Raw genomic sequence first — 27,286 nt, 5'->3', positions numbered from 1 at the left:
ATCTAGCAAAAAAGTGAGTGTATTTAACCCTAATTTAGTACAGTACGAGTAAATGCAAAATTACTACCAGTAAGTGGTTTTACTTTTAACCTGTCATTACCAAAATTCATTCTAACAATAACTCAATTGAAAACGAATGACAAACAGTTTTTTACCATTCAATTAAGCCACAAAAATTATAGGCCACCTAAACGGACGTTTTTAAAAACATCCTTAAATTATTCACGAACCGATTTTTTGGGTTAGTCTGGCTTCATTTGTAGAGTTTTGAGGTTCTGAAGATTAAAAAAAAAATGAAAAATATTGTTGTGGTTTTACTATTCCTGCTCTACACTGAAGATGTATTTGGGGTGAGTATAATATTAAAATTTCAGAATCAGTTAATCCTCTAGTATAGACTAACTCTGAAGTATGGACTCTTATAATGAAGAATGTTCACTAATTTTGATTTTTAGCTTTCTGTATTCTCTGTTAAAAATAAAAAATACACGTGAAAGAATTATTTCGATACGTCAATTAGTTTCCAAGATATTGAATTTTAAAAGTGCGGGCGGCGGCCGGCCCGCCATTTTATGCGCGTGACGTCATATTACAGTGACTGGTTCATATTTGTATGGGTGGAATCTTGCAAGCTGAATTAAGACCCACTTCCAGGCAACCGATTAAGCTGAAATTTCGCAAATACATGTGATTTGGATGACCATGCAATATTATGATGACATGGAGCTGATCTGATGATGGAGCTGGAAGGTGGCCATAGGAACTCTATAATAAAACGACTTAAATGCATCGAGTTTGGGCTCGTTCGTTTTGTATTGATGAGTATTTTAATTCTATATAGTAATCGGGGTCTAATGATGGAGCTGGAAGGTAATTCGCAATAAAACGACACAATCGCATCAAGTTTGGGTTTGGTTCAATTTTAATTTCTGTGATTGGTCTGGGTGTTAATATGTATAATAAGTTTGTATTTACAAAAAAAAATGTATTTAAGTATGTTTATATCCGTTTTCTAGTGAGCGGACACTGTGAATGTACGTCACGCGGGGTCACGTGACCGTTGGTGGGACTCAATAATTAAGCGAACTTTGAATGCCTATAAAATCATAACTACTGGGTATTTTTGAATGAAATAAAAACTAATGTATTTGTAAATGTAAAAGCTTAACTGTAACATAGGTTTCAAGTGATTTTGCATACCTAGTAACATTCTCAATTATTGTGTATTTGAAATTGTCCATTGAAAATCTACAGGCAAGTTTTGACTTCAATAATTCATTTCGATGACTATTTCCATTACGTATTTATTTGAAAATATTCAAATACCTATTTCAATAACTTTTAAAAAAATAAAACCGACTTCAAATGCGAGAACACAAAAAAAAAACTAAAAATTTAAAATATTGGGTATAAAAAAGTTCATCCCCAATTTTCCACCCTTGGGGGTGAAATATTTTCTTCAAATTCACATGAAACCACCCTTTTGATAATACCTATTCAACAAAAAAATAATCGTTCAAATTGATTTATAATCGGCGGAGATATTGCGTATAAAAAAGTTCATCCCCAATTTTCCACCCTTGGGGGTTGTTTTTTCTATTATTAAATTTAAATCGGACCACCCTTGAGGTATTACCTATACGCAGAAAAAAGATTTGTTCAAATCGGTTCATAATTGGCGGAGTTATCGCGTAACAAACATAGAAAAAAAAAAAAAAACATACGGGTCGAATTGAGAACCTCCTCCTTTTTTGAAGTCGGTTGAAAATAGTAAATATTTTTTAAAAGACCCCATTTTATGTATTTAGATGACAAGAGCTCAACTTAAGAAGACTTTAACTGTTATGAAGAAACAATGTATGCCCAAAATTGGAGTTTCAGAAGGTCAGTTTATAAACATTTATTTTCATAGACTAAACACACACCTATTTACAAGACTTACTATTTGTTCGGATACCAGTTTTCATTTAAAATATGTTTAGAACATTCAACTAGTTACCCTGAACTTATTTATTAAAATTTTCGGTTTAAATAAGTAGGTACGTATAGTAAAAATATTATTTGAAAGGAGATTGACAAACTTTTCAGTGCCCTTTTGAGATTGTCATTTCAATTATTTACGTTGAATAATTTAAAAACTTTCAGACAAAGTGAAAAATATAGAGCAAGGAGAATTTATAGAGGATCGTAAAGTTATGTGTTACATCGCTTGTGTCTACAAAACTATTCAAGTGGTAAGAACGAAGATTTAGATAAGTAACATGTTGGAATTACTTAGATGTTAAAGAAAACTCGAAGGACAACGAAAATTAAAACGCCACAAATGAGAATGTGTTTAAATTCATGAGTGTACGTTTAAAGCTGCTATTTCCAGTTAGGTCTAAGTTCAAACACTGCGATTCAAAATTTCCAACCACCACTTAAATTATTGCACACACATAACAGGTTATGTAGTCTTATTTAGTCAAGTACTAAAAAAACCACGCCACCATTTCAGGTAAAAAACGAAAAGATAGACAAGGATCTAGTAAACAAGCAGGTGGATATTTTGTACCCTGTCGACATGAAAGAGTCCGTCAAATATGCCGTCGACAAGTGCTATGGCGTTCGTAAGTTCACATCGATTCAAATGTACCTACATAAATCTACTGCAATTTTCATAATAAAGTAGCTAAAAAACAACAGAGTCAACCAAAATTATCTCTCCTTGTTTAGATCAGAATTCAAATATTTTCGTAGTCACAGAGTTATCCAATTTTCCGAAACATTATCGCGAGGAAAACAAACAAAGCGTTTTTGAGAAAATACTTTTATTTTATTTTCAAGACTCAGACAGATTACGGTTAAAAAAAATATAGAGGTGCCGATAAAATTGCATTTTTTAATGTCTTAAAGCTTTAAATTAATGACAAAAAAATAAATTGAATTAATAAACTAAAATGTATTGCAGAGGCCCAATACAACGACCTGTGTGAAGCAGCTTTCTACGCAGCTAAGTGTCTGTATGAGACAGACCCGCCGAACTTCGTCTTTCCTTGAATCGTAGAAGAATACACAAACAATAAATAAACACTAATTTTAGTTTGAAATTTAACAGCATGTTGTGTAGTGTGAATTACTAATTTGATGTGCTGTCGACTGTACACTATTCTACTCACTTTAATTTTAAGCACACATTTATTGTAGGATTATAATAGTAATTGTTGAATATTATTAAAAGACTATCCCCACCTCGCCCACTGCTACAAATCCAAAGCAAAGCACTATTTATAATTTTTATTAGTATTATTGAATTTAGTGAAACGCCAAATAAACAAAAGAGTTTTGCTACCCATACCTCAGAGCTTTTTCTCTATTAAAATACTCCCGTATAAAGATGTTAAGATTCACGTATCTGATCGCAATTGCTGTAAAAATAGAATTAATAGTATTTTATCTGAATACAATACCTTTGCAATTATGTAGTTCAAAAAGTTTATTGTCACGTATTAATTACAATTAAAAGGCGTTTCTTTGTCGAATGAAATGTGATTTAGTTAACACGCGGGCGTGCACTAGCGATTTGTATTACCTAAAGGAAAATATGAATACAAATTACTTATTGTATCTCTCTGCCCTTGATCTTAATTTGATTCAATAATTGAAAAATGCTGGAAAATTTCAAAATAATGTTTACAATTACATCGTTCGCAAGTCTCTTAATTGAAAAGAAGTGGAAATTTTCATAAAATGATTATTATTTTCCAGAATTCAATAGTCAAAACATTTACAATAATATTTTAACCACAATTATAATGCTGACAACTTATATTAATTAAGATTTAATTATAAAATGGCAAGACATCATAAGAGTGGTTAAAAAATGCAAAAAAAAATACTTCAATATTTTGTGTATTCTCTTAGTCTAAAGTGTGCGCATGATTAGTAACTAAGATAACTAAGTGTGTAACAACTAGTATTTAATTAACGCCTTCTTAGCCTATAAAGAACACCTCTCCAAATACAGATTAATTGTTCGTCCGTCCATTTTGCGTGCAACCTTGTCTCTGAGCTCATCTTGACAATGTTCTTTAGGCAACTTCATCTTAACTTTTTGGTTCTTTTTATTTTATTAAGCACTTCTTATGTTTTATCGGTAAGTAAATTGATCAAAAATAAATATCGTCGAAGTATATCTATATTTTTAATTTCTTTTCCAATAGCTTTCACTAACTTTTCTAAAGAATGGCATGGTTTTAGTTTGCATTTTGTTTCTTTATGCCTAAAAATAAAAACTTAGCTTAACTTTTGCAGATGACAAAACAACAACTTAAAAATTCCGGGAAAATTTTGAAAAAGACTTGCATGCCGAAATGTGCTGTGACAGAAGGTATTTTTTTTGGCATAATTAGACTAGAAAATTAGTAATGAATAAAAATAATACTTTTAATATGCAGGGTGACTAGTTGAACGATGTTACAACACATTTTTAGGGTTTTATTTGTGTAATTAATCTTAATCGCTGCCCCATAAATTATTGAAAACAATTGTTACCTAAGTAGGTACTTTGTAAGACTTACGAGTATAATGGTAATACAATACGCACATAATACAGGGTGGCCAAAACAGTGAGGTCTAAAAGAAAAATTTAGATTCCTTACATCAAGGTGTACCTAAATCACCCCCATGTATATTATACGATTGTGCTTAGTTTAGGAGATAGAGTTAATTTTGTGATATTTTAAAATTTTATGACCTAGTAGGCTTTAAACATTTTTATCTTTTTTTTGGGTTGACTTTTTTCAGATTTCTTTTTTTCGACAGATTTGTTATTAATTGCAGATGTTTGAATAAAATAATCACATTCCTATCTTTGATTCAAGATACAAAAGTTTTGCTAGAAACAATAAAATTATGCTTTTATCAGAACACTATCAAATTTTCAACTTAAAAGTTAAAGTAAAAAAAAGAACTTCCATAGATCCAAAACCATTTTAAAAACTGCACCGTTTCCTGGACATTCATAATAATACAAAAAAACATGTACTTAATGGGTCACTATTTCCTGTAATCGGTCCACTAAAGTTGTAAGTCGGAGATTCCGTTACATGTTTTTGACTTTATTAGAGTTAATTAATATTGGGAATCCTCTAAGTTTACATTACGTAGATCAGATTTAGAGCAGTAACTGGACAGAACTTGATTTATTCTCAACGAGGAAGCTCTTGCCCTTCATCACACCTGGTGGAAACTGATGATTATGCTGAAGGTGGAAGGGAACTTCAACTACAAAGGAACTATGGCTTCCTACCTCCAAATTCCGGAACACATTGTTATTTTAAGTAAGTTTTGATGAACATAAACCAAATCTCCCTCCTTCTTCTTCTCACTGTAGTAGGTATTTCAAGGGTAATAGTAAAATGTAACAACTACCTCTGTCTTCAAGTGGTAAGAGGTAAACTTCAGAGGTCCCGGGTTTGATTCCCAGTGGAGGTGAAATTTTCTGCTCGGTTTGGTTGGTGGTAGGGTTTGATCTAAGTCTGCCTGGCTAGCAACTCTATTTTCCTAAGTCTGTCACTATAACAATAATGTTAAAAGCATTACTGTATTCCGGCATTTGGAGGTAGGAAGCCATAGTTCCTCTGTAGTTGAAGTACCCTTCCACCTTCAGCCTAATCATCAGTTTCCACCAGGTGTGATGAAGGGCAAGAGTTTCCTCGTTGAGAATAAAAACATGTTCTGTCTAGTTACTGCTTTAAATCTGTTCTACGTAATGTAAACTTAGAGGATTCTCAATATTAATTCAATCTAAGAAAGTCAAAAACATGTAACGGAATCTCCGACTTACCACTTTAGTAGACCGATTACAGGAAATAGTGGCCTATTAAGTACATGTTTTTTTGTATTATTATGAAAGTTCAGGAAACGGCGCAGTTTTTAAAATGGTTTTGGACCTATGGAAGTTCTTTTTTTTACTTAAACTTTTAAGTTGAAAATTTGATAGTGTTCTGATAAAAGCATAATTTTAATGTTTCTAGCAAAACTTTTGTATCTTGAATCAAAGATAGAAAGGTGATTATTTTTTTCAAACATCTGCAATTCATAACAAATCTGTCGAAAAAAAGAAATCTGAAAAAAGTTAACCCAAAAAAAAGATAAAAATGTTTAAAGCCCACTAGGTCATACAATTTTAAAATATCACAAAATTAACTCTATCTCCTAAACTAAGCACAATCGTATAATATACATGGGGGTGATTTAGGTACACCTTGATGTAAGAAATCTAAATTTTTCTTTTAGACCTCACTGTTTTGGCCACCCTGTATAATATTCAATTCATAACATAATAGTAAGTTGATTACATTGGTAATTCTCACTTGTTTTCATTCTGTATCATACCATTTTCAGTCTATTATGAAATAACATAAAAAAAATGTTACACATATTTTATTTTACAGAGGAAGTTGGAGACATTGATAAGGGGAAGTTTATTGAAGAAAATAACGTCATGTGCTACATCGCGTGCGTCTACACTATGGGACAAGCCGTAAGTTGAATAGTTACAAAATGTTATCCATTCAACCATAATGTACAGAGTAGCTGTTTTTCATCAATTTATCTCATAGTAAAAGATGTTCATAATCACGTATGATCTTTTCCTGAAAATTGCATGTAGAGCTTACTTTACAAGAAACTCTACCTAAAGAAATAAAATCTATGCGAAGTTGTCGTCCGACTATAATTTAACACACATTTAAACAGGATTGTGAGCGTAGTTCTCACGACTCACACGTCAAATGAAGGACGCATTTTTATTCTTCATAGTTCTTACTTAGTTGTCACAACTCACACGTCAAATGAAGGATCTCTCCTTCATAGTTTATACACTCAACATCAAATAAATCGTACCTTCCGCGACGCGAACTTTAAAGATTTTCTTTTGACACAATCATGGTGCCCCAACAATATTGGTGTTATTTGAAAGCCTAATAAATAAACTTAAAGAAAAACACATTTAATTTTTTTATAAACAATTAACAGGTACCATAAATGTGACTTGAAAAAAGGCCTCACTTGGGGCTCACCTATGGGACCAAGTAGACCAATTTTTGTGGTTATAAAACCAAATAATGATCTTACGTGTCCTTTTTAACAGATGGATAGCAATAAATCCCAATTTAACAGTTTTATAGCCATAAAAGTTGACTCTGGATCCTTCTAAAGACACATTTTTGGGACAAAAACCTTTCATTTAATGAAATGAAGTTTCATCATTTTCATCATCATTTCAGCCATAGGACGTCCACTGCTGAACATAGGCCTCCCCCAATGCTTTCCATGTTGATCGATTGGCAGCGGTCTGCGTCCAGCGCTTCCCTGCTACCTTTACGATGTCGTCGGTCTACCTTGTAGGTGGACGTCCCACGCTGCGTTTTCCGGTACGCGGCCTCCATTCCAGAACCTTTCTGCCCCATCGGCCGTCAGTTCTGCGTACTATGTGCCCTGCCCATTGCCACTTCAGCTTGCTAATCCGTCGGGCTATGTCAGCGACTTTGGTTCGTTTACGGATCTCCTCATTTCTGATTCGATCTCGCAAAGAAACACCAAGCATAGCCCTCTCCATAGCACGCTGTGCAACTTTGAGCTTCTGTATAAGGCCTATAGTGAGAGGCCACGTTTCCGAGCCATAAGTTATCACTGGTAACACACATTGGTTATACACTCTAGTCTTCAGGCATTGAGGTATTTTGGACAAAAAGATGTTGCGTAGTTTCCCGAACGCTGCCCAGCCGAGTTGGATTCGACGATTGACCTCCTTCTCGAAATTGGACCTACCTAGCTGGATCGTTTGTCCGAGGTAGACATACTTGTCGACAATCTCGAGAATTGAGCTCCCAACTGAAACTGGGTAGGGCGTAACATGGACATTCGACATAAGCTTCGTTTTGTCCATGTTCATCCTCAGGCCTACCTGTTGGGAAACTCGATTAAGGTCTTCGAGCATTGTGCCAAGATCTTCCAACGATTCTGCCATGACTACAATATCGTCGGCAAACCGAAGGTGAGTGATGTACTCGCCATTAATGTTTATGCCGAATCCTTTCCATTCCAGGAGTTTGAAAGCGTCTTCCAATGCAGCGGTGAACAGTTTCGGAGATATAACATCTCCCTGCCTAACGCCTCGCTGCAGTGGAATCGCCCCCGTGCTCTGCTCCTGTACTCGGACCGACATGGTGGCGTTTTTGTACAAGCACTTCAGCACCTCGATATACCGATAGTCAATACGGCACCGCTGGAGAGATTGTAACACTGCCCAAGTCTCAATCGAATCGAAGGCCTTCTCATAGTCCACGAACGCCAAGCATAGTGGCAAGTTATACTCCTCAGTCTTCTGTATAACCTGCCGCAGCGTATGGATGTGGTCTATGGTACTATAACCTTTTCGGAATCCGGCTTGTTCGGGAGGCTGGAAGTCATCGAACCTACGCGCGAGACGGTTCGTGATGACTCTCGAAAACAGTTTGTAGACATGACTCAGAAGCGAGATGGGTCTGTAATTCTTCAGCAAGGTCTTATCACCTTTCTTGAAGAAGAGCACCACCACGCTTCTGTTCCATGCCTCTGGCGTAGTTCCCTGGAGTAAGACGGAGTTAAAGAGTCTCTGAAGGACTTTCAGTATCGGTGTTCCACCCGCATTCAGAAGCTCCGATGTTATTCCGTCATCACCCGGTGCCTTGTTGTTCTTTAGCTGTTTGAGAGCCATCCTAATCTCGTATAGGCTGATGTCCGGGATATCTTCGGTATAGTGTCGAGTAAGCTTAGCTCTTGGATCTGAAGTTGAGCTATCAACGGGTTTGGTGACCGAGGTATATAGCTGTCCATAAAACCTCTCGATCTCACCTAGAACCTCGGCTTTTGTTGACGTTACACTACCGTCCGCCGTCGTTAGCTTCGTCAGCTGGCTTTGCCCAATAGAGTTGTCTCTTGCGAACACTTTGGAGCCTTGGTTCCGCTCTATCGCCTCTTTAATACTGTTTGTATTAAAGTTGCGAATATCATGTCGCAAGGACTTCCTTATCTGTCTATTGAGCTGCCTGTATGCCGTAGCGTCAACGGAGGACTGCAGCGTCATTGCACGTCGTTCTGCCATGAGGTTGAGGGTGTGGTCGGTGAGCTTTTGCGGCTTGTCTTTACGACGAGGTCTAAAGAATTTAAACCCAGCCGCCTGGACAGTTTCTACGAACCCGTTATTGATCTCATCCACTGACTCGCAGTTTTCCAGGCATGCAAAGCGATTTGACAACTCGAGCTGAAAGCTCTCGGGGCAGTGGATATGGGAATTGTAGGGTCGGAGCGTAGACTTCATCAGACGGGACCTTTCTAGCTTGACGTTAATATTTAGTATGCCTCTGACCATTCGGTGATCACTACCGGTTTTCACCCTGTTGATCACGGAGACATCACTAAATATTCGTCGCTTTGTGGTCATGATGAAGTCAATCTCATTTTTCGTAGAACCATCGGGACTCATCCATGTCCACTTCCTATGAGGCGGCTTCTGGAAGAAGGAGTTCATCGCAAAGAGGTCTTCCTTCTCCAGAAATTCGGCCAGCCTCTGCCCCCTGGGGTTCCTTTGCCCACATCCAAATTGCCCCACTCTCAGCTCATCATCACCTCGCATGCCCAGCTTCGCGTTGAAGTCCCCCATAACAACATTGAAGTAGGTTTTAGTAGTATGTATGGCCCTACTTATGTCCTCATACATAGCCTCTACTTCCTCATCTGGGTGTGTAGAGGTCGGTGCGTATACCTGAATTACCTTCAGCAAGTATCTTTTGGATACTCTGAGTATCAGGGAAGCAACCCTGCTCGACACACTTCCGATGGTGATGATGTTGTTAATGAGGGACTTGTGGACGAGAAACCCGACACCACCTTGGGACAGTTGTTCGCCCTCCCGGTAGTAGAGTAGGTTGCCGGATTTTAGGGTGATCGTGTCCTCGCCCTCTCGTCGGACTTCCGATAGTCCCATTATACTCCATCGCAACCTACTCAGTTCGTCTTCCAACTCTGTGATCCTTTCGTCAGTCCTCAGCGTGCGTATATTATGGGTTACCAGGGCCAGTCGTCGTTGGTGTGGGTAGCCAGTCCGCCTCGGGAGATTCTTAGCACCCCCCGCCCCGCTGCTACCCTGACCGCTACCGTAGCCAGGAACAGCGGGGCCACCGGAGACTGGGGGCCTGGTCGCTGTTATGTTTTGCATTAAGGGGATTTGCCGATACTCGCCACGCTTGGCAGGCGGGTTGGCGAGCGCAGTTTTTTGTCAGTTTCGCACGCAGACGCTGCTGCCCATCTCGTGCTACAGGATTTTGTCGCCTCTTACGACACGCCTCCTGTTGGCGGTGGAGAATTGTATTCTTTACGGCCGTCCCCACACGGCACGGAAATGAAGTTTAGAACTAGGCTTTCAAATGGTACCAATATTGGTGGGAAGTGGGGATGCATACGTTTGATAAGTGCTTGTCGCGGGAGGTGCGATTTATTTGATGCCGAGTGTAGTTAATAACAGTCATAAATACTTTCAGGTAAAGAACAACAAGATAATGCACGACGCGATGTTGAAGCAGGTGGACATGATGTTCCCGCCAGAAATGAAGGAGCCCGTCAAAGCAGCCATAGAGCAATGCAGGCCCGTCGGTAAGGAAAATGAAAAAGTTCTATAACTATAAGTGGGTAGGTCTATCATCGTATCTCCTGACTCCACAATTTCACGTGAGATTTCATTAGAAGGAGGAGAGGAGATGAGTCGAGCCCGAACTATACAGTGTGTCCGGGCTTGTAGTGATCAAACTTTAAGGGCATAATCTATGGACAATTTTATCGATGAAAATACTTCAAATTTGGGGCTTGACCTATTACTCGCAAAATTACGAGGATTTAAGTTTTTAATTTTTAGTTTTCACCTCTTCCTTCAAAAACAAGTGAAAGCGTGGGTAGCTTAACACTAATAAGCAAAAATTTTATATCATGCGATAGCCAATAAACTTATCTATTAGCAGAAGTAGAAAACAGATACAAGTTTCATACATTTTAAGGGAGTAAGAATGGTAAATCCATTCTTACTATTAGGAAAAAACATGACTTTTTTCACTTCTTTTTCAGTTATTTTCCAACACAAGAAAAACCAGGTCGTTAAGGTATGTTTTATTTGCATTGTATTATTAGTATTTGAGCGGTTTCCATAGCGCACGCGACATGCGAAAATGCACTGCCTGAAAGAATCACACAACCTATTCCGATTACTATGGAAACCGCTGGGAAGGTGTATCTATGTTCAACAATTACGTCGAAACTAATAGACGTAGACTAATAAATTTACATTCGTTTTGTAGAATAGCTCAAATACTAATAATACAATGCAAATAAAACATACCTTAACGACCTGGTTTTTCTTGTGTTGGAAAATAACTGAAAAAGAAGTAAAAAAAGTCATGTTTTTTTTCTAATTAAATCCATTCTTACTCCCTTAAAATGTATGAAACTTGTATCTGTTTTCTACTTTTGCTAATAGATAATTTTATTGGCTATCGCATGATATAAAATATTTGCTTATTAATGTTAAGCTACCCACGCTTTCACTTGTTTTTGAAGGAAGAGGTGAAAACTAAAAATTAAAAACTTAAATCCTTGTAATTTTGCGATAAATGCGTCAAGCCCCAAATTTGAAGTATTTTTATCGATAAAATTGTCCCTAGATTTGGCCCATAAAGTTTGATCACTACATGCCCGGACACACTGTATATATCTTACCAAATATCACCAAAATTACTCTACGTAATTAATTTATCTTACGAGTATATTTGGGGAATGTACTATGTATCACGCACGATTAGTCTTTTAAAAAGTAGTAGAACACTCCAGAAAATGACAAACAATGCGTCAAATAAATAAAGTTATCCTTTGAAAATAAATGAAAATGCAGTAATTTAATAAAGTTTTTCCTTTTACAGCTAAAAAATACAAGGACATCTGCGAGGCGTCGTATTGGACGGCCAAGTGCATTTACGAGGCTGACCCGGACAACTTCGTTTTTGCTTAAACATCTACTACATTAATAATTATATTAATTTACGAATATAAAATTAAGTACAACGAAATGAATCAACGAAAATTTTGGTCATTTTAAAGTTTGCTATTTTTGACTTATTGCTACTTACAGTGCGGCAATGATGAATGTTAATATAATCTTTAAAGTATGAAAATATTGTTTCATTTTCTGTTAACTACCACGACATACCTAAGAAAATATTGAAAAAGCATAACTCTACCAAACAGTATTTAAAAATATTATGTACCTACTATCCTATTTATGTTTGATTGTTTTGTTCATATAATCTTGGCGTTTTACGGTCAACATCAACACGGTGTATGGTTTTAATTAAAACTATTTAAATGCATGATCAATAGTTATGCATTTTGTTACAATTGTAACTTAATGAATTGTTTAAAAAAAGTTATTTAGCAGTGCCCGAGTAAAAATAAAATAACGTGATATGGTAACATTTTTTTATATGAAGAACAAACAGCACCTGTTGTTTATGGAATGCAATCACAAGAGTAATTCGTGCTCAGGGTACAGTTACCATTGCTAATTACTAGTATGCCATAACACAAGCTATAGTACTTTACAGAATGCACATACAAGGCGTGGTTGCCAGATAAACCCATGTAATCACCATGTCATTTGTCAGTTATCTAACTTAAGTACATCTTGTAAGCATTAATAAGGATGTCAGTCTTCTTTATATTTATGACCGAGAAAGAAAAAACACAGTCTTTGCTCTACTTTAACTATGACTAAAGGAACTGATTTGTTTTTGTTGCTGTTGGCGTTTTTTATCAGTTCCAGTGATGCGGTAAGTACAAGTTTTTTCCTTGGGTCCGATTTGTAGACTTTGCTTACAGTTATTTACCCATGATACAGTTACGTTTCATTTGGAAAACATTAAAAATTAGTGTCACCATTTCATCTATGATTCACAATAATTTTTTTTGTATTTGTGTTTTGTATAATTTTAAAACTGTTGTATTTATTATCAAGTATATTTTCTTCAGATGACCAGACAGCAACTGAAAAATTCAGGGAAAATGCTGAGAAAAAATTGCTTGACAAAAACAGGAGTCGCAGAAGGTACCATAATAAATGTAATATACTCAACATCAAATAAATCGCACCTTCCGCGACGCGAACTTTAAAGATTTTCTTCTGACACAATCATGGTGCCCCAACAATATGGGTGTTATTTGAAAGCCCAATAAATATCCTTAAAGAAAAACGCATTCAATTTCTTAATAAATGATTAACATATACCATAAATGTGACTTGAAAAAAGACCTCACTTTGGGCTCACCTCTGGGATCAATTAGACCAATTTTTATGGTTATAAAACCAAATAATGATCTCACGTGTCCTCTTTAACCGATGGATAGCGATTAATCCCAACTTAACAGTTTTATAGCCATAAAAGTTGGCTCAAGCGTAACTACCTATTTTTTTAAGAAGTGACTCTGGATCCTTCTAAAGACACATTTTTGGGGTAAAAACCTTTCCTATAATGAAATCAAGTTTAGAACTAGGCTTTTAAGTAGTGCCAATATTGGTGGGAAGTGGGGATGCATACGTTTAAAAGTGCTTGTCGCAGGAGGTGCGATTTATTTGACGACGAGTGTATTTCTAGCGATTATAACTAAAAAATATACATATACCTATATTTTTTTATAATTTTAGATTTAATCAGCGGCATTGAGAAAGGCAAATTTATAGAAGACAGAAATGTGATGTGTTATATTGCCTGCATTTACCAGATGACACAAGTCGTGAGTACCCATAGTTTTAAATTTTCCTTTTGTTAGTCCAGTCAGCGTCAAATAGTTTGTGACACCTAAAGTCCGCAAAGTGGTTGATTTGTCAACTTTTTGGCCACTTTCGGTGTCACGAACTATTGGACGCTAAAACTCATTTATTTTTGCAAATAGGCTTTTAAAAAGCACTTTTACACGTCCCAATATTAAACCCACCACTGCTTCGGGACAGTAAATGGGCCAGTGCTGAGAAGAAGCAGCGCAAGAAACTCAGTATTGCTGACTGTACAAACTCCTGAAGTTTATAAATTAGGTTTGACACGATTTCGGGGGTAGTCCTTTAGTCTATTTTTTTCAGGTAAAAAACAATAAACTGAACTACGAAGCGTCTATCAAACAGGTGGACATGATGTACCCCAATGATCTAAAGGAATCTGTCAAGAAATCCATCGAAAAGTGCAAAACTGGTTGTAAGTCATTATTCGCATTTATTATCTTAACCTTAATCTTTGGTCGGCCGTTTGGTGTAGTGGTTCAGAACAGACTACTATGCCGAGAGGTCCCGGGTTCGATTCCCGGCCGGGCAGAAATTGAAATGATGAATTTTAATTTCTGTGACGGGTCTGGGTGTAAATATGTATAATATGTATGTATTTAATAAAAATAAAAAAGTGTATAAGTAGTATATCCGTTAAGCTAGCACCCATAACACAAGCATTGAGTTGCTTACTTTGGGGCTAGCTGGCGCTGTGTGAAATTGTCCAAAGATTTATTTATTATTATTAATGTTCCAGTCGTTTAATTCATCATCATTTTAGAGAACTCCCCAGTGACTTCCACAATGACCGATTAGCAGCGGCCTGCAGCACAAAAAATATGACTCTGGGGACATAAATATCAATCCGATTGAGACATTTTAGACGCTTATGTAATCGGAATGCCATAAAGCCACTTATCAACTCTCACACCAGGATCCACTGAAGGAGAAAATAATTATTTTGCTCATGGAAGCTCTCACACGCAGTCGCCGGCAAAATTAATCTTTGAATTAGGTATATTAAAATGTAATGTATTTTTTTTTCAGCCGATAAATACAAGGACCTCTGCGAGGCGTCATACTGGACGGCCAAGTGTATCTACGAGGACAATCCGAAAGATTTTATATTTGCTTAGTTCAATAAAAACATTCCATTTTGTACTTAGTTCTTTTGTGAATTCCTTATACCCTTGCTGGTTAAAAGTCCATAGAGTTTATTCTGTATTTGTACCACGTAGCAGCAGTGCAAGTGAGAGTCCTCCACTCTAGCGTTTTTGAATGTCAGAAAATTAATACGTTTCATAATTTTGGTATCTTCGGTTATTTTGAATCTTATTGCCTTGTTAAATGACAAGTCTTGTCGTTAATTAAGCAAGCTATGGCGACTGAATAATGTGTTTTTTTATCTTGATTCTTCCCTGAGAAAATTCTCTAGAAATCAACCAGTGAATGGTAGAAATATCGAAACTAAACTACTTACTAACAACTAATAACCAACATTTTTTTATTAATGCTTGTAAACATTTTTTTTTCTATGTTGGTCAATGTCTTAGCTTGGCGAATAATTTAAATTCTATTTAATTTATGGCATGACATAACAAACATGTACTAATGTTGGTGTACCTACTGAAAATAAAGCCTAAAATATGTTTCCAAATAAACTGGAATCGTGATTATAAAAAGCATTCTTCTTCTTCTTTTCGTGTCGACAACAAACCTACACAGTGTCAGCCCAAAACTCCGCCACAAGAGTGGCGTTGTCAGTAGCACTCATCAAATCCTCCTGAGTGCAGTTGCTTGGGCACTCAGGGCATGACATCAGGTGCCTCATCGACTGGGGAACAAAACCGCACCTGCACTCCATGGTCAAGCCATCCAAGAATCCCCACCTGGCCAGATTGTCCTTACTACGGCCAACCTGCGTCCGAAGTCTATTTAAAGACTTCCAGGTAAGCCAGGGGAGCTCATGTCCAGGTGGAGGACTCTCAGACATAGGAACAAAAGGGCAGGGGAGATCAGCTCTCTCGCGCCATAACCTGCATCTCTCTTTTGACCGATCGTGCTTCTTTTCTTCTTTTCGATCTTTGCGTGCAAGAGACCCATCGAGACGAAACACAGAGCCGCCCACAAATAGCCGGACTTAAGCTTATCGCCGAGATCTCACATCCGAAACACGGTAACGCAGTGTTTGCTGCTCCCGGTGTAAGCATCATTTCCACCTCATGCTCGTCACAAAATGACATAAAAAGCATTGTTTGCTCCACATTATCCTATTTTGACAAACCACAAGAGTTGACTTTTTGCTTCATTTGGTGGTTAAATCAGTCCATTGTCCATAGTTCATGGTACGTGGTAGAAACACTAATGGGAAGTAGGTTTTTCCTTATTTTATTCTTAGATAAAATTTTCCGCCAGACTTCAAACTTTGATCGGTATAGACACGACAGTTCGTGTGTACTTCTGTATAATAATGGATAATAATGATAAGCCATTTTAATTGTAGAGTCGTAGAGTAAAGGTTGACAGTGGTATACAGGGTTAAAATATGGAATGTATCAAAGAATTTAAAAAGCTGGAAAATAAATAGGACTTGTATTGCTTGAAAAGAAAAAGCACTTTTTGGACTTCTTTTTAAACCCTGAAACAAAAAGCTTTAATAGTTATTTAATTTTTAGCATTAAGAGTTGTATCTCAAACTAGTTTGAAAATTATAAATTACTTTAAAAAAATCGAACTGCCTGAGTCGGGAGTTGAACCCACGAAATTGAAATATTAGCGAATAAGCGCAGTCGTTGCCTAGAAAAATTAAGTGATGAAAAAAATCGGATATAACTGAAAACCCTGTATATATTAAGGCTCTACATAGCTCAAGAAACATTTTAGGTACCTACTATGGTAGCAGATGAACCTTTTTTTATCCAAAAGATAAAGATTTAAGTAAGGTTTAGGTTTTACTTTAAACTAATTTGAGGATTTGTTTACGTTTGTCAGTGAAAACAAAAAGTGGGTTTTACTGTTTAGAATATACTACGCAGTCAAAATGTACATTTCGAAGTAAAAAAATGTGAACTAAGTAAATGGAATATAAAATTAATATAATGTCTTCAGTCGTCCGTGATATCACACTACAGCAATATCCAATAGGCTCATAGTAATCTTCTTGATGTAACGTCGTCCGTACATTAAGTAGTGTATTTGACTAAAAATGTTGGTTTCAGCTTTTAAACTAAAATACATCTTATCGAATTCAGAAAAGTAGTCCACCTCGGACTGCGTTATTTTTGCAACACCCCTTATACTCTCTGAAAAAACAAAATGGTAGCTCGAAATCAAGAAGCAAAATAATAAGCAAGCTATAAGAATGAGAATGTTTTTGTATTTAAGTGCCATGAAAAATTCTTTCCGTTTTCCTTCCTTTTCAATCAAAAGATGTCCGCTGCTAAACTAAGATCGGCCTTTTCAGGAGTATTCCGCAACTCTCACCAGAAAAGGGTTAGATACTAATTATTAACTTTACGAGGTGCATCCATTATTTTAGTTAAAAAAAACTATTCCCACCTCTCGTTCCCACCACTGCAACTCCTATGTAGCCAGGATCTACAGCTTGACCGTCAATAAAAACCCAACCAGTGAAGGTCAAGTTTGCCCTAGGGGAAAGTTAGGCTGTCATGGACCCGCAACGTGTTCGAAGTTCCCTTAGTACGCCTATTCTGTTAGTAGGCCTACTATATTCAACTCCTATTGCAATAATAACGTCGAATCATATTCTCTTCGTTGACCATTGTTTTATAATTGCGATGTGAGTGCACGAGATCACTCGTCCGCTGATCCGACTGCAATCAAGGCTAGCTGACCATTACTGCAGTTAATTGCATGGACAATTTATTCTGGCTCAGAGACTTTGTTGCAAAAATGATTTTTATTGTCCAGTCAATGAAGTATTTTAAAGAGGGAAATGCGCAGAACACAATTTCTGACTTCGGGACTTTTTTTAGTTCATAGTCATGTCACTAGGACGCATAGTTTCCGAGGATTAAGCGGAGAACCGAAAAATGGTACCTTCGAACCCCCCTCTCCCCGCCGGCTCAAGGGCTAAGGGCGGGGACTTTTGACATGTTCACCTCCTAACTAGTCTAAATAAAGTCCCGAAGTCAGAAATTGTGTTCCACGCATTTCCCTCTACACCGTCGTTAAAGCATTCATTGACTGGACTACATACATTATTTTTGCAACAAAGTCTCTGAGCCAGAATAAATTGTCCATGCTATTAACTGCAGTAATGGTCAGCTAGCCTTGATTGCAGTCGGATCAGCCGGACGAGTGATCTTGTGCACTCATGTCGCAATTATAAAACAGTGGTCAACGAAGAAAACATGATTCGACGTTATTATTACAATAGGAGTTGAATATTATAGTAGGCTTACTATCAGAATAGGCGTACTAAGGGAACTTCGAACACGTTGCGGGTCCATGACAGCCTAACTTTCCCCTGGGGCAAACTTGACCTTCACTGGTTGGGTTTTTATTGACGGTCAAGCTGTAGATCCTGGCTACACAGGAGTTGCAGTGGTGGGAACGAGAGGTGGGAATAGTTTTTTTAACTAAAATAATGGATGCACCTCGTAAAGTTAATAATTAGTATCTAACCCTTTTCTGGTGAGAGTTGCGGAATACTCCTAAAAAGGCCGATCTTAGTTTAGCAGCGGACATCTTTTGATTGAAAAGGAGGGAAAACGGAAAGAATTTTTCATGGCACTTAAATACAAAAACATTCTCATTCTTATAGCTTGCTTATTTGCTTCTTGATTTCCAGCTACCATTTTGTTTTTTTCAGAGAGTATAAGGGGTGTTGCAAAAATTACGCAGTCCGAGGTGGACTACTTTTCTGAATTCGATAAGATGTATTTTAGTTTAAAGGCTAAAACCAACATTTTTAGTCAAATACACTACTTAATGTACGTATCCTCGGAAACTATGTAGGACGCATAGTTTCCGAGGATTAAGCGGAGAACCGAAAAATGGTACCTTCGAACCCCCCTCTCCCCGCCGGCTCAAGGGCTAAGGGCGGGGACTTTTGACATGTTCACCTCCTAACTAGTCTAAATAAAGTCCCGAAGTCAGAAATTGTGTTCCACGCATTTCCCTCTACACCGTCGTTAAAGCATTCATTGACTGGACTACGAGTATATTAGATAGATAATTTTAGCCGTGTAGTTCTGACAGAGTAGAATGAATAGGACACTTCCACTCTTCTTAAAGAGGTAAAAAGGGTGTCTTGACTAGGCGAATATCAGACCTTCCCAATCCCTCTGGCCGGCGTGGGAAGTGTAGGCTAAATCTTACATTTGCCTCTGGTAAACTAGAGCGAGTCGTGCTGCGGTAATAGAGACTAACCATCCAGACTTCTATAACCATTGGATTGTGTCACAACCACAGAAACGCGCGCCATCCTAAGGAAGGATCTACGCTACATGGAGTTCTTTGTGCACAGAGACTCCTAGCTGCACAAGCTGCTGTAGGGAAATGTACTGATATAATGATAGTTAAGACTTCGGACGCAGGTTGGCCGTAGTAAGGACAATCTGACCAGGTGGGGATTCTTGGATGGCTTAAACATGGAGTGCAGGTGCGGTTTTGTTCCCCAGTCGATGAAGCACCTGATGTCGTGCCCTGAGTGCCCAAGCAACTGCACTCAGGAGGATTTGATGAGTGCTGCTGACAACGCCACTCTTGTGGCGGAGTTTTGGGCTGACACTGTGTAGGTTTATTGTCGACACGAAAAGAAGTAGAAGATGATAGTTAATATTCTTACAGAAAATAGCTCGATGGCATAGATAATGGGTCGGTAATTTCATACAGGTCCAGTAATAGTAACTTACACGATTACTTATTTTAATTACTTGTTTTTATTCATGATCATGTCGCATGCAACAGTGCTGAAATATCGGTATCATGATCATATCAGTCTCGGGAAGTCCCCCTCAATGATTTTCAGATTGGGATCGTTTGAATCTTGGTCATATTCTGTCCATCTTGAGTGTGGCCGTTCTAAACTAAACTTTGGCCCTTCTCTTCTTGAGAGTTGGTAAGTCAAATAAAAAGGTAACAATAATTAGTGGACCGACGACCTCATAAAGGCAGCAGGAAGGCGCTGGATGCAGGCCGCTACCAATCGGCATTCGGCCTTTGCGGAAATCAAATGGGGGAGGCTTATGTTCAGCAGTGGATGTCCTATGGCTGAATGATGAATTAGTTATGGTATTTTAAAATTTTCATTCCAGCTTGTTAAATCGTTAGCTGCTTTGTGACAAGTATTAGGCACTTTATTTAGTAATTTCCTCAAAGTACGTTTTAAGCGAATAGGTATAGTACACAAAAAACTTATGTTTTAAATCATTGTTCTTAGTATTCCTTGTGCGTCATAGTCATAACTAAGCAGGTTAACATTTACAAGTATTTTTACTAGCGAAAAGAAGACACTTTACTCTATTTGTTCAAACCAGTACTTGGTAGAGAAAGTAATAAGGTGTTCCATGATAGTTTGGTTTCAACATTAGTAATGGTAACTTACGCAACTTTTTTTGAATGAAACCCAGGAAGGACTTATGCATCAGGGGATAGGCACAGTTCTAACTAATAAACATAATTTAATGTGATTATTTGTTTTAATCTTTTCTATTTTTAATGAAATATTTCTAGCTGAAATGATTATACCAATTTTAAGTAACTAAACCATAGTATTTACCCGACTGCACCAGGAGCAGGGTTATATTTTTTTTAAATAACTTGAAAAAATCGAACTGCCTAAGGTGCGAATCGAACTCACGACGAATCTCGCCAGAAAGTTTCAATAACTAAACTATAGTTACTGGCTACATATAAGTTTACATGACAACTGCATCGTGACTAGGTATGACTACCCAAATGATATTAAATCGTACAATGTATGCACATTGCACAATGGACTTAGTAATGCTACTTGATAATCACAGAGCGTGTAATTATAGTTTTTATCACGAATAAAGAATTCATCATCTAAAAATAGCGACTATCTGTTGGCTACATCGAATAATTCAAACAATTGATTATTCTCACTTGTATTTTGTTAATAAAGTTCATACTTTTCTGTAGTACTACTTCTCCATAGTGAAAACATTATAGCATTAGATTACGAATATTAGACAGATTTCAATCGGGCTACACCTAATTTCGTGCACAAGTTTGGAATTTGACGAAATTTCAGTAAATAACTGAAATTAAAAGCTCTAATAAAATTAAGCTTTTACTCCCTGGCGACATAATCATCGAATATTTGTACATTTCAGGAGTGAAAATTTTGAATACCTACTCGTAGTAGGTATGGAAAAATCTTCTTCATATTCATAAAGCCACAGTGTTTAGCTTGATTACTTAGCAGTCATTTTCACAACACAAATTGAACTATAAATAAATAAGCTGTATGTATTTTACTTTGATTACATATTTACTACATGACATCTCATTTAGACTGAACGTCCATCCATCAGCTATTCATATAGTCCAGTCCTCAATTGTTGTCCAAACTAGCCCGAAAAATTCAAAAATTCAAGGTGACGATTATCCAATCTCCCAAATTCTCGAATTAATTTCAAATTACCCTCATCTAGTCGCTGTCGCACGTTACATCTAAATCACGTTGTTTACCTGCCAATTCCATATTTTTGCTCGTTACCGACTTTTTGCAGGTAATTTTTGAACCGTGTGTGAATGATGCGGGCAATTATATCAAAGCAAAATTGCTCCTGTACTTTATATAAAAAGGACGGCCGGTACATGCCACAGACAGTGCCTTTGCGTGCGGTACAAAGCTTGGATTGTATTTTATTGTTTATAATATTAATATTTTATTATAATGGCTAAGTTTTTGGTTCTGTGTCTGGGTGTCTTGGCTGCGGCTATCAGCAGTACCAAAGTAAGTGTTCGTTACTTTTATTTTTATCATAATACCTTACTTTTAAGCAGAATATATGTAACAACTATAGAGTCAGGTAGAAATTTTTCAATATTTTTAAGTGTAGACTACTTCAAGAAGGACATCTCAAACCTGGGTGTCAAACGTTATGAAGTAAGAATGGCCTATGGCTCAGGCATCCCTACACCATAAGATACTCTGAAGTACAAAACAATTTATTTTCTTGGACATTCTGCTGCAGTACGAAGGCGCTGGATGCAGGCCGCTACCAACCGGCATTTGTGGAAATCGTTGGGGGAGGCCTATGTTCAGTACCTACTGGACGACGTCCTATGGCTGAAATGATGATGATAATTCTGCTATGAAGCCTGCAATGTACCATCTACATGGATACATCATTTTTAACACTATTATTAAGTTGGTCTTACCTGGATATCGATCCCAGAATCTGTAAGTCGAGAGTTCCAATCTTTTACCGCCCACAACATCTCTTCTCTCTAAAAATCATTTGAAAGTGGCATAAGCCTGATTATGTAGCCACTCGTGTATTTTATAAAGATTTGAAGCAATAAATGATTGAGTCATCATCATCATTTCAGCCGTAGGACGTCCACTGCTGAACATCTTCTACTTATTCGTTACGCTCTTGGCAGAGTGGTCGTGGTCACGTTGAGGCGTTGTTCACTTCGGTTGTAGAGGCGGATACAACTTTCCGCAAGATCTCCCGCCATCTCTCTCTATTAGCAGACTGTCTGGTGCAGTCACATACGCCGTCTCCCACTGCCGATTTCACTTGAACATAGGCCTCCCCCAATGATTTCCACAATGGCCGGTTGGTGGCGGTCTGCATTTAGCGCCTTCCTGTTACCTTTATGAGGTCATCGGTCCACCTTGTGGGTGGACGTCCTACGCTACGCTTTCCGGTACGAGACTTCCACTCCGGAATCTTGCTGCCCCATCGGCCGTCAGTTCTGCGTACTATGTGCCCTGCCCATTGCCACTTCAGTTTGCTAATCCGTCGGGCTATGTTAGCGACTTTAGTTCGGATCTCCTCATTTATGATTCGATCTCTGAATAAAAGAGTATTGTCGCGGACCAGTCTTGACGCACGGGAGGAGACGTGCGGGAGGAATCCCACCACCACGAGCAGCGCGCCGTCACACACTCGCTTGGGCCCCCAGCCATACATAGCACGTACTACTCGTTTGGACCTCCAACTCGCGATCGCCATTTTGTATCACCACGTCGTATAGTTTAATACTTAAACCTAATTGTAAACGGATATTAAACCAGCCTATCGAAATACAGTACAGTCTTTCATTTAAGTTCCCAGTGGGACCCTTTTCAGTATTGATCACGATTTCAGGCTCTCACCTCCGAGGAGCTCCTCAAGATCGAAGCAGACATGTTGGTGTACGTCAAGGACTGCGCGGACAAGTTCAGCGTCAGCGATGACGACCTCAAGGAGGCGAAGGAGAAGGAGAACATAGACAACATCAGCCCCTGCTTCTTGGCGTGCGTCTTCAAGAATGCTAATTTGGTGAGTGTCATACTTCATAGGATGCTACTGATATCAGTCTGATATTTCTAGCCATCATAAAAATATAAACTGGTAAAAAATTCATTTAAGTTCACCATTGCGTTTAAGAATTACATTCATCTGAACACGACCAGTCGAAAAGTCTTTGTCCTTTCTGTGGCCAGTTGGCCACCCATACACAAACTTGCGGTGGAAGCCAAAAGAAATGCGTTTTAATTTAAAATGTTCAAAAACCTATAATATTCTCTAGATCTGACTCTCACCTACGTTAATAACTCTTTTTCCGATTTAAAAAGTAGTTCAGGGCCCTGATATTTGAGGATATTGTCGAGGCAGTGTCCTATTTAGGCCTTTTTAGAGAGTCAATAAAATCATCTGACTGGTCGTGTTCAGGTTAGGATGTAATTCTTAAACGTAATAGTGAACTTAAATTATTTTTTTACCAGTTTATAGTGAAGAATTTAAGCTACCTATAATTTTTTTTTCTGATTTTTGTGATGGCTAGAAATATCCCATTCTCATTACTTTTTGAATACCCCTTGTATTTTTTGAGATCGCCTGGTCAGACTTGTATGTATCACAACTAGATGCAGAATTTTGATGATAGGGTGTCATCAACACCGCTGACGTGGTGAGTCACCTTTCATAGGCCGCTATGTTGTCGACTACGATTGAAAGAAGTCAATAAATCTTTTTTATTTGTATTATGTTGGGTAGGTTGTCTGTTGACATGCGAGAGACATGACCGGGATTACTCAATACCATCACTTGTAGGGTTACATTGGCAGCTAAACTGGAGATCCTGGTTTTATTTCGATGTATTGGTCGTCATAAATAAGTACCTACATAATCAATTACCTTTAGGCGTATTATGGCAACCGACTCGCTAATGGACTACTTCTCATTATGGCCACTTCTCATAGGGCTACTTCTCATCACTGCCAGAATCCTTAAACTCTTCGTACAGTGAAAAAAATATTGCTGTTTTTTTTTTCAGATCAATGATAAAGGTTTATATGACCCTGAAGTCGTCACTGGCAAACTGAGTGACAAGTACCTGAGCAACGATGAAGACAAAGCTAAGATGGCTGAAATCGCGAAGGACTGCACTAAAGGTATGTTAAAGGTTTTTAAAATAGGCATTTACCCAATAAACGCTTCTGTATTTATTTTCGTAAGGACTGACCTGATAGCCTTGAGCGGCTTTCTCAGATTTACCTGTGAGCGCAGATGGCTCTCACTCAACCTCAAGAACCGCTTCTGTAATCTAGTGGTCAGACCCAGAGGTCCCGAGTTCGATTTCCAGTGGGGGCAACATTTTCAGCTTGGTTTGATTGGTGGTAGGGCTTGTTCTTAGTCCGCCTAGCTAGATAATACCATCTTATCTAAGTCTGTCGCCATAACAAGAATACATGATTCATCCTCTGTGGTTGAGGATTTAGTGAAACTCGCTTACACCAGCGGTCTGATCATGACTTTCCATCGAGTGAAAGAAACCAAAAGCTTCTCTGCTGTGCGCAAAGGATAATTAAATTATAAACAAAATTTTTAAGGATTTTAATTTAAACCATAGAACCATTATCAAGTGTATTTATTTAATGAATTTTCAGTGAATGATGAGTCGGTTTCGGATGGGGCTGAGGGCTGCGAGCGTGCGAAACACCTTCTGGGATGCTTGGCTAAGCACAAGGATGCTGTAAGTTTAATGTTAAAACAAATAATTACCTCTTAGATTATCTGGGGGCACGGTAGTGCCCCCACCAAGTCGAGCAAAAAAGCGGCACGGCCGTACCATCCTTTTCTCGAAGCAATTCAGGCCATTTTCGACCGCCTGTAACTTCGTTGTGGATAAAACTAGAAGGCTGAATTTTCATTAGCTATGCAGGCATTGTAAAGACACGGTATATTTAAAATTTCATTCAATTTGAACCAGTAGTTTAAGAATTATAACGGGTCAAAGTTACTTAATTTTGTCACTCACTGACTCACTGACTCACTGACTGACTCACCGATCATCAAAATTCTAAGGCACTTCTAGCAGACCTAGAAGCTTCAAATTTGGAATATAAGTAGTGTTTGGTGTATGAATCAAGGAAAAACTAAAATATTTGGGGGCACGGTAGTGCAACCGCCAAGTCCAGTAAAATTTTTCAATTTCGGTCCAGTTTTCTAGATACATAACTGCTTTCTACAAAATACAAAAAGAAATGAGATCCCATCAAAAACAATACTTGTCAAAAAAACCAAGTCTCGCAACTCAGTTGTTCTACGGTAAAAAGTTGTGAGATCCATGTAATACCAAGTCCAGGCCAGGAAATCTTTAACGTTTTACATAAATATATTGACTTGGCCATCGCATGAAAACACGTGTAAATTAAATTATTTAGTGCGATGGCCAAGTCAATAATTTATGTAAAACGTTAAAGATTTCCTGGCCTGGACTTGGTATTACATGGATCTCACAACTTTTTACCGTAGAACAACTGAGTTGCGAGACTTGGTTTTTTTGACAAGTATTGTTTTTGATGGTACCATATTTAGATTATATCAAGATTTATCTTAGAATATGACAAATGTGCCGATATGACGAGCCAGAAGTGTGAGCAGGCCTCTCACAAGGTGGACCGACGATCTGGTGAAGGTCGCGGGAGGTGACTGGATGCGGGCGGCGCAGGATCGGTCTTTGTAAAAATCTTTGGGGAGGCCTTTGTCCAGCAATGGACGTCATTCGGCTGAAACGAACGATGATAAATGTTGATTTTATGAAAATAAGTAAGGGACCTGATACCACACAGGTCACAAAAGTGTCTACGCAGGTTGCTGCCTCTAATCCTACTAATATTATAAATGCTAAAGTTTGGATGTCTGGATGTTTGTTACTCTTTCACGCAAAAACTACTGAACGGATTTTGTTGAAACTTTACAGTATTATTGTTTGTAATGTAGATTAACATATAGGCTATTATTTATGCCGATCTGTGACACTAAATTTCACGTGGGTGAAGCCGCGGGCAAATGCTAGTGCTCTATAAAACTGTCTAAAAACGACTGTGATTCTTCATTCCGTTAAATGGAATCCCGATTCAAGATCCCTATTCCTAATATCGCTAGCCCAAATGCAGGCAAGCGTGGGGGTAGGCTAAATCTTCATTGTCTCTAGTAAATTAGAAAGGGTCGTGCTCCTTCAGTGAAGAAAATTACCTACTTGATAATAATGATGATGATTATGATGATGATGATGAACACCCATTTTAATTGTTTTCAGCTCAAAGGCGGGCGTTAAGGAAGGACATGGTGAAATGAAGCTGACGTTTACCGACTAGGATAATTTTACAACGGAACTCTACTTATTGTATTGTATGCTCACTTTTTGTTTATTAAATGAAATCAATGTTCTATCCGTTTTTAATTATTTCTAGCGCCAACAAAGCAAAACTGAGTAAACCTGTGATAAAACCTACTATGATAAAAAAACAATTGAAAACCATTACTGGTACAGACTAGATAGGCCCTGGCATACAAAGTTAACCTATGGTTAGAATGGATTGCATCGGAAACTACATTTACAATAATCAACTTGTTCATTTATATCTACAATTTTATTAATTCGAAACATTATACAGGGTGTTTGGCGGAAGGTTAGACAAACTTTGTAGGTGTATAGGTAAAGTCAGTTCACCCATTTGACCCTAGGTGAGCTACTTTTTTTTAATTGATATTTTTGTTTTGGAGATTTAACTGTAATAGGTAGGTACTTTAGGCTAAAAATTCTGGACAAACTGAAATGAGTTACATAAAGTACAAAGCTATTTTTAAACTGGGTCCCATATAGTGATCCAATCTCCTCAAGACCGACAAATTCTCTACTATCTATGTATAGGTTTAGAAGAATCAATTACTAAAACAAACCTAACGC

At 37.7% G+C, this 27,286-nt stretch overlaps 4 protein-coding genes across 4 annotated transcripts in view; all 4 read left to right on the top strand.

The window, feature by feature from the left end:
- Nucleotides 1–27,286, top strand: part of LOC135078232 (uncharacterized) — a 154,524-nt gene that overhangs the window by 56,880 nt on the left and 70,358 nt on the right. The gene's annotated exons all lie outside the window — the stretch shown is intronic.
- Nucleotides 5–12,079, top strand: LOC135078357 (uncharacterized). Its single transcript, XM_063972954.1, has 10 exons — nucleotides 5–350; nucleotides 1,809–1,884; nucleotides 2,146–2,234; nucleotides 2,498–2,609; nucleotides 2,951–3,027; nucleotides 4,007–4,135; nucleotides 4,294–4,369; nucleotides 6,438–6,526; nucleotides 10,566–10,677; nucleotides 11,991–12,079. Exons 1-10 carry the CDS (start codon nucleotides 294–296, stop codon nucleotides 12,077–12,079), a joined length of 906 nt encoding a protein of 301 aa, XP_063829024.1. The 5' UTR covers nucleotides 5–293.
- LOC135078244 (general odorant-binding protein 72-like) lies at nucleotides 12,783–15,040 on the top strand. The gene is made up of 5 exons (XM_063972844.1): nucleotides 12,783–12,896; nucleotides 13,096–13,171; nucleotides 13,769–13,857; nucleotides 14,201–14,312; nucleotides 14,927–15,040. Exons 1-5 carry the CDS (start codon nucleotides 12,834–12,836, stop codon nucleotides 15,013–15,015), a joined length of 429 nt encoding a protein of 142 aa, XP_063828914.1. The 5' UTR covers nucleotides 12,783–12,833; the 3' UTR covers nucleotides 15,016–15,040.
- LOC135078239 (uncharacterized) lies at nucleotides 21,692–26,766 on the top strand. The gene is made up of 5 exons (XM_063972840.1): nucleotides 21,692–21,830; nucleotides 23,197–23,370; nucleotides 24,368–24,485; nucleotides 24,981–25,066; nucleotides 26,636–26,766. Exons 1-5 carry the CDS (start codon nucleotides 21,771–21,773, stop codon nucleotides 26,651–26,653), a joined length of 456 nt encoding a protein of 151 aa, XP_063828910.1. The 5' UTR covers nucleotides 21,692–21,770; the 3' UTR covers nucleotides 26,654–26,766.

This window comes from Ostrinia nubilalis, chromosome 14 (assembly GCF_963855985.1).
Source record: "Ostrinia nubilalis chromosome 14, ilOstNubi1.1, whole genome shotgun sequence".
Taxonomy (NCBI): Eukaryota; Metazoa; Arthropoda; class Insecta; order Lepidoptera; family Crambidae; genus Ostrinia; species Ostrinia nubilalis.
Note: the sequence above shows the minus strand (reverse complement) of the source record. Positions and strands in the feature narration are given on the sequence as shown.

Bases quoted from the DNA above. Each gene is read 5' to 3' on its own strand.
- LOC135078357 (XM_063972954.1), top strand. From the start codon at position 294: ATGAAAAATATTGTTGTGGTTTTACTATTCCTGCTCTACACTGAAGAT. The intron at 1,885-2,145 runs GTCAGTTTATAA...AAAAACTTTCAG, and splicing joins CAAAATTGGAGTTTCAGAAG to ACAAAGTGAAAAATATAGAG. The intron at 3,028-4,006 runs GTCTTTCCTTGA...CTCCAAATACAG, and splicing joins AGACAGACCCGCCGAACTTC to ATTAATTGTTCGTCCGTCCA.
- LOC135078244 (XM_063972844.1), top strand. From the start codon at position 12,834: ATGACTAAAGGAACTGATTTGTTTTTGTTGCTGTTGGCGTTTTTTATC. The intron at 13,172-13,768 runs GTACCATAATAA...TTATAATTTTAG, and splicing joins AAAAACAGGAGTCGCAGAAG to ATTTAATCAGCGGCATTGAG. The intron at 13,858-14,200 runs GTGAGTACCCAT...TATTTTTTTCAG, and splicing joins TTTACCAGATGACACAAGTC to GTAAAAAACAATAAACTGAA.
- LOC135078239 (XM_063972840.1), top strand. From the start codon at position 21,771: ATGGCTAAGTTTTTGGTTCTGTGTCTGGGTGTCTTGGCTGCGGCTATC. The intron at 23,371-24,367 runs GTGAGTGTCATA...TTTTTTTTTCAG, and splicing joins TCTTCAAGAATGCTAATTTG to ATCAATGATAAAGGTTTATA. The intron at 24,486-24,980 runs GTATGTTAAAGG...ATGAATTTTCAG, and splicing joins CGCGAAGGACTGCACTAAAG to TGAATGATGAGTCGGTTTCG.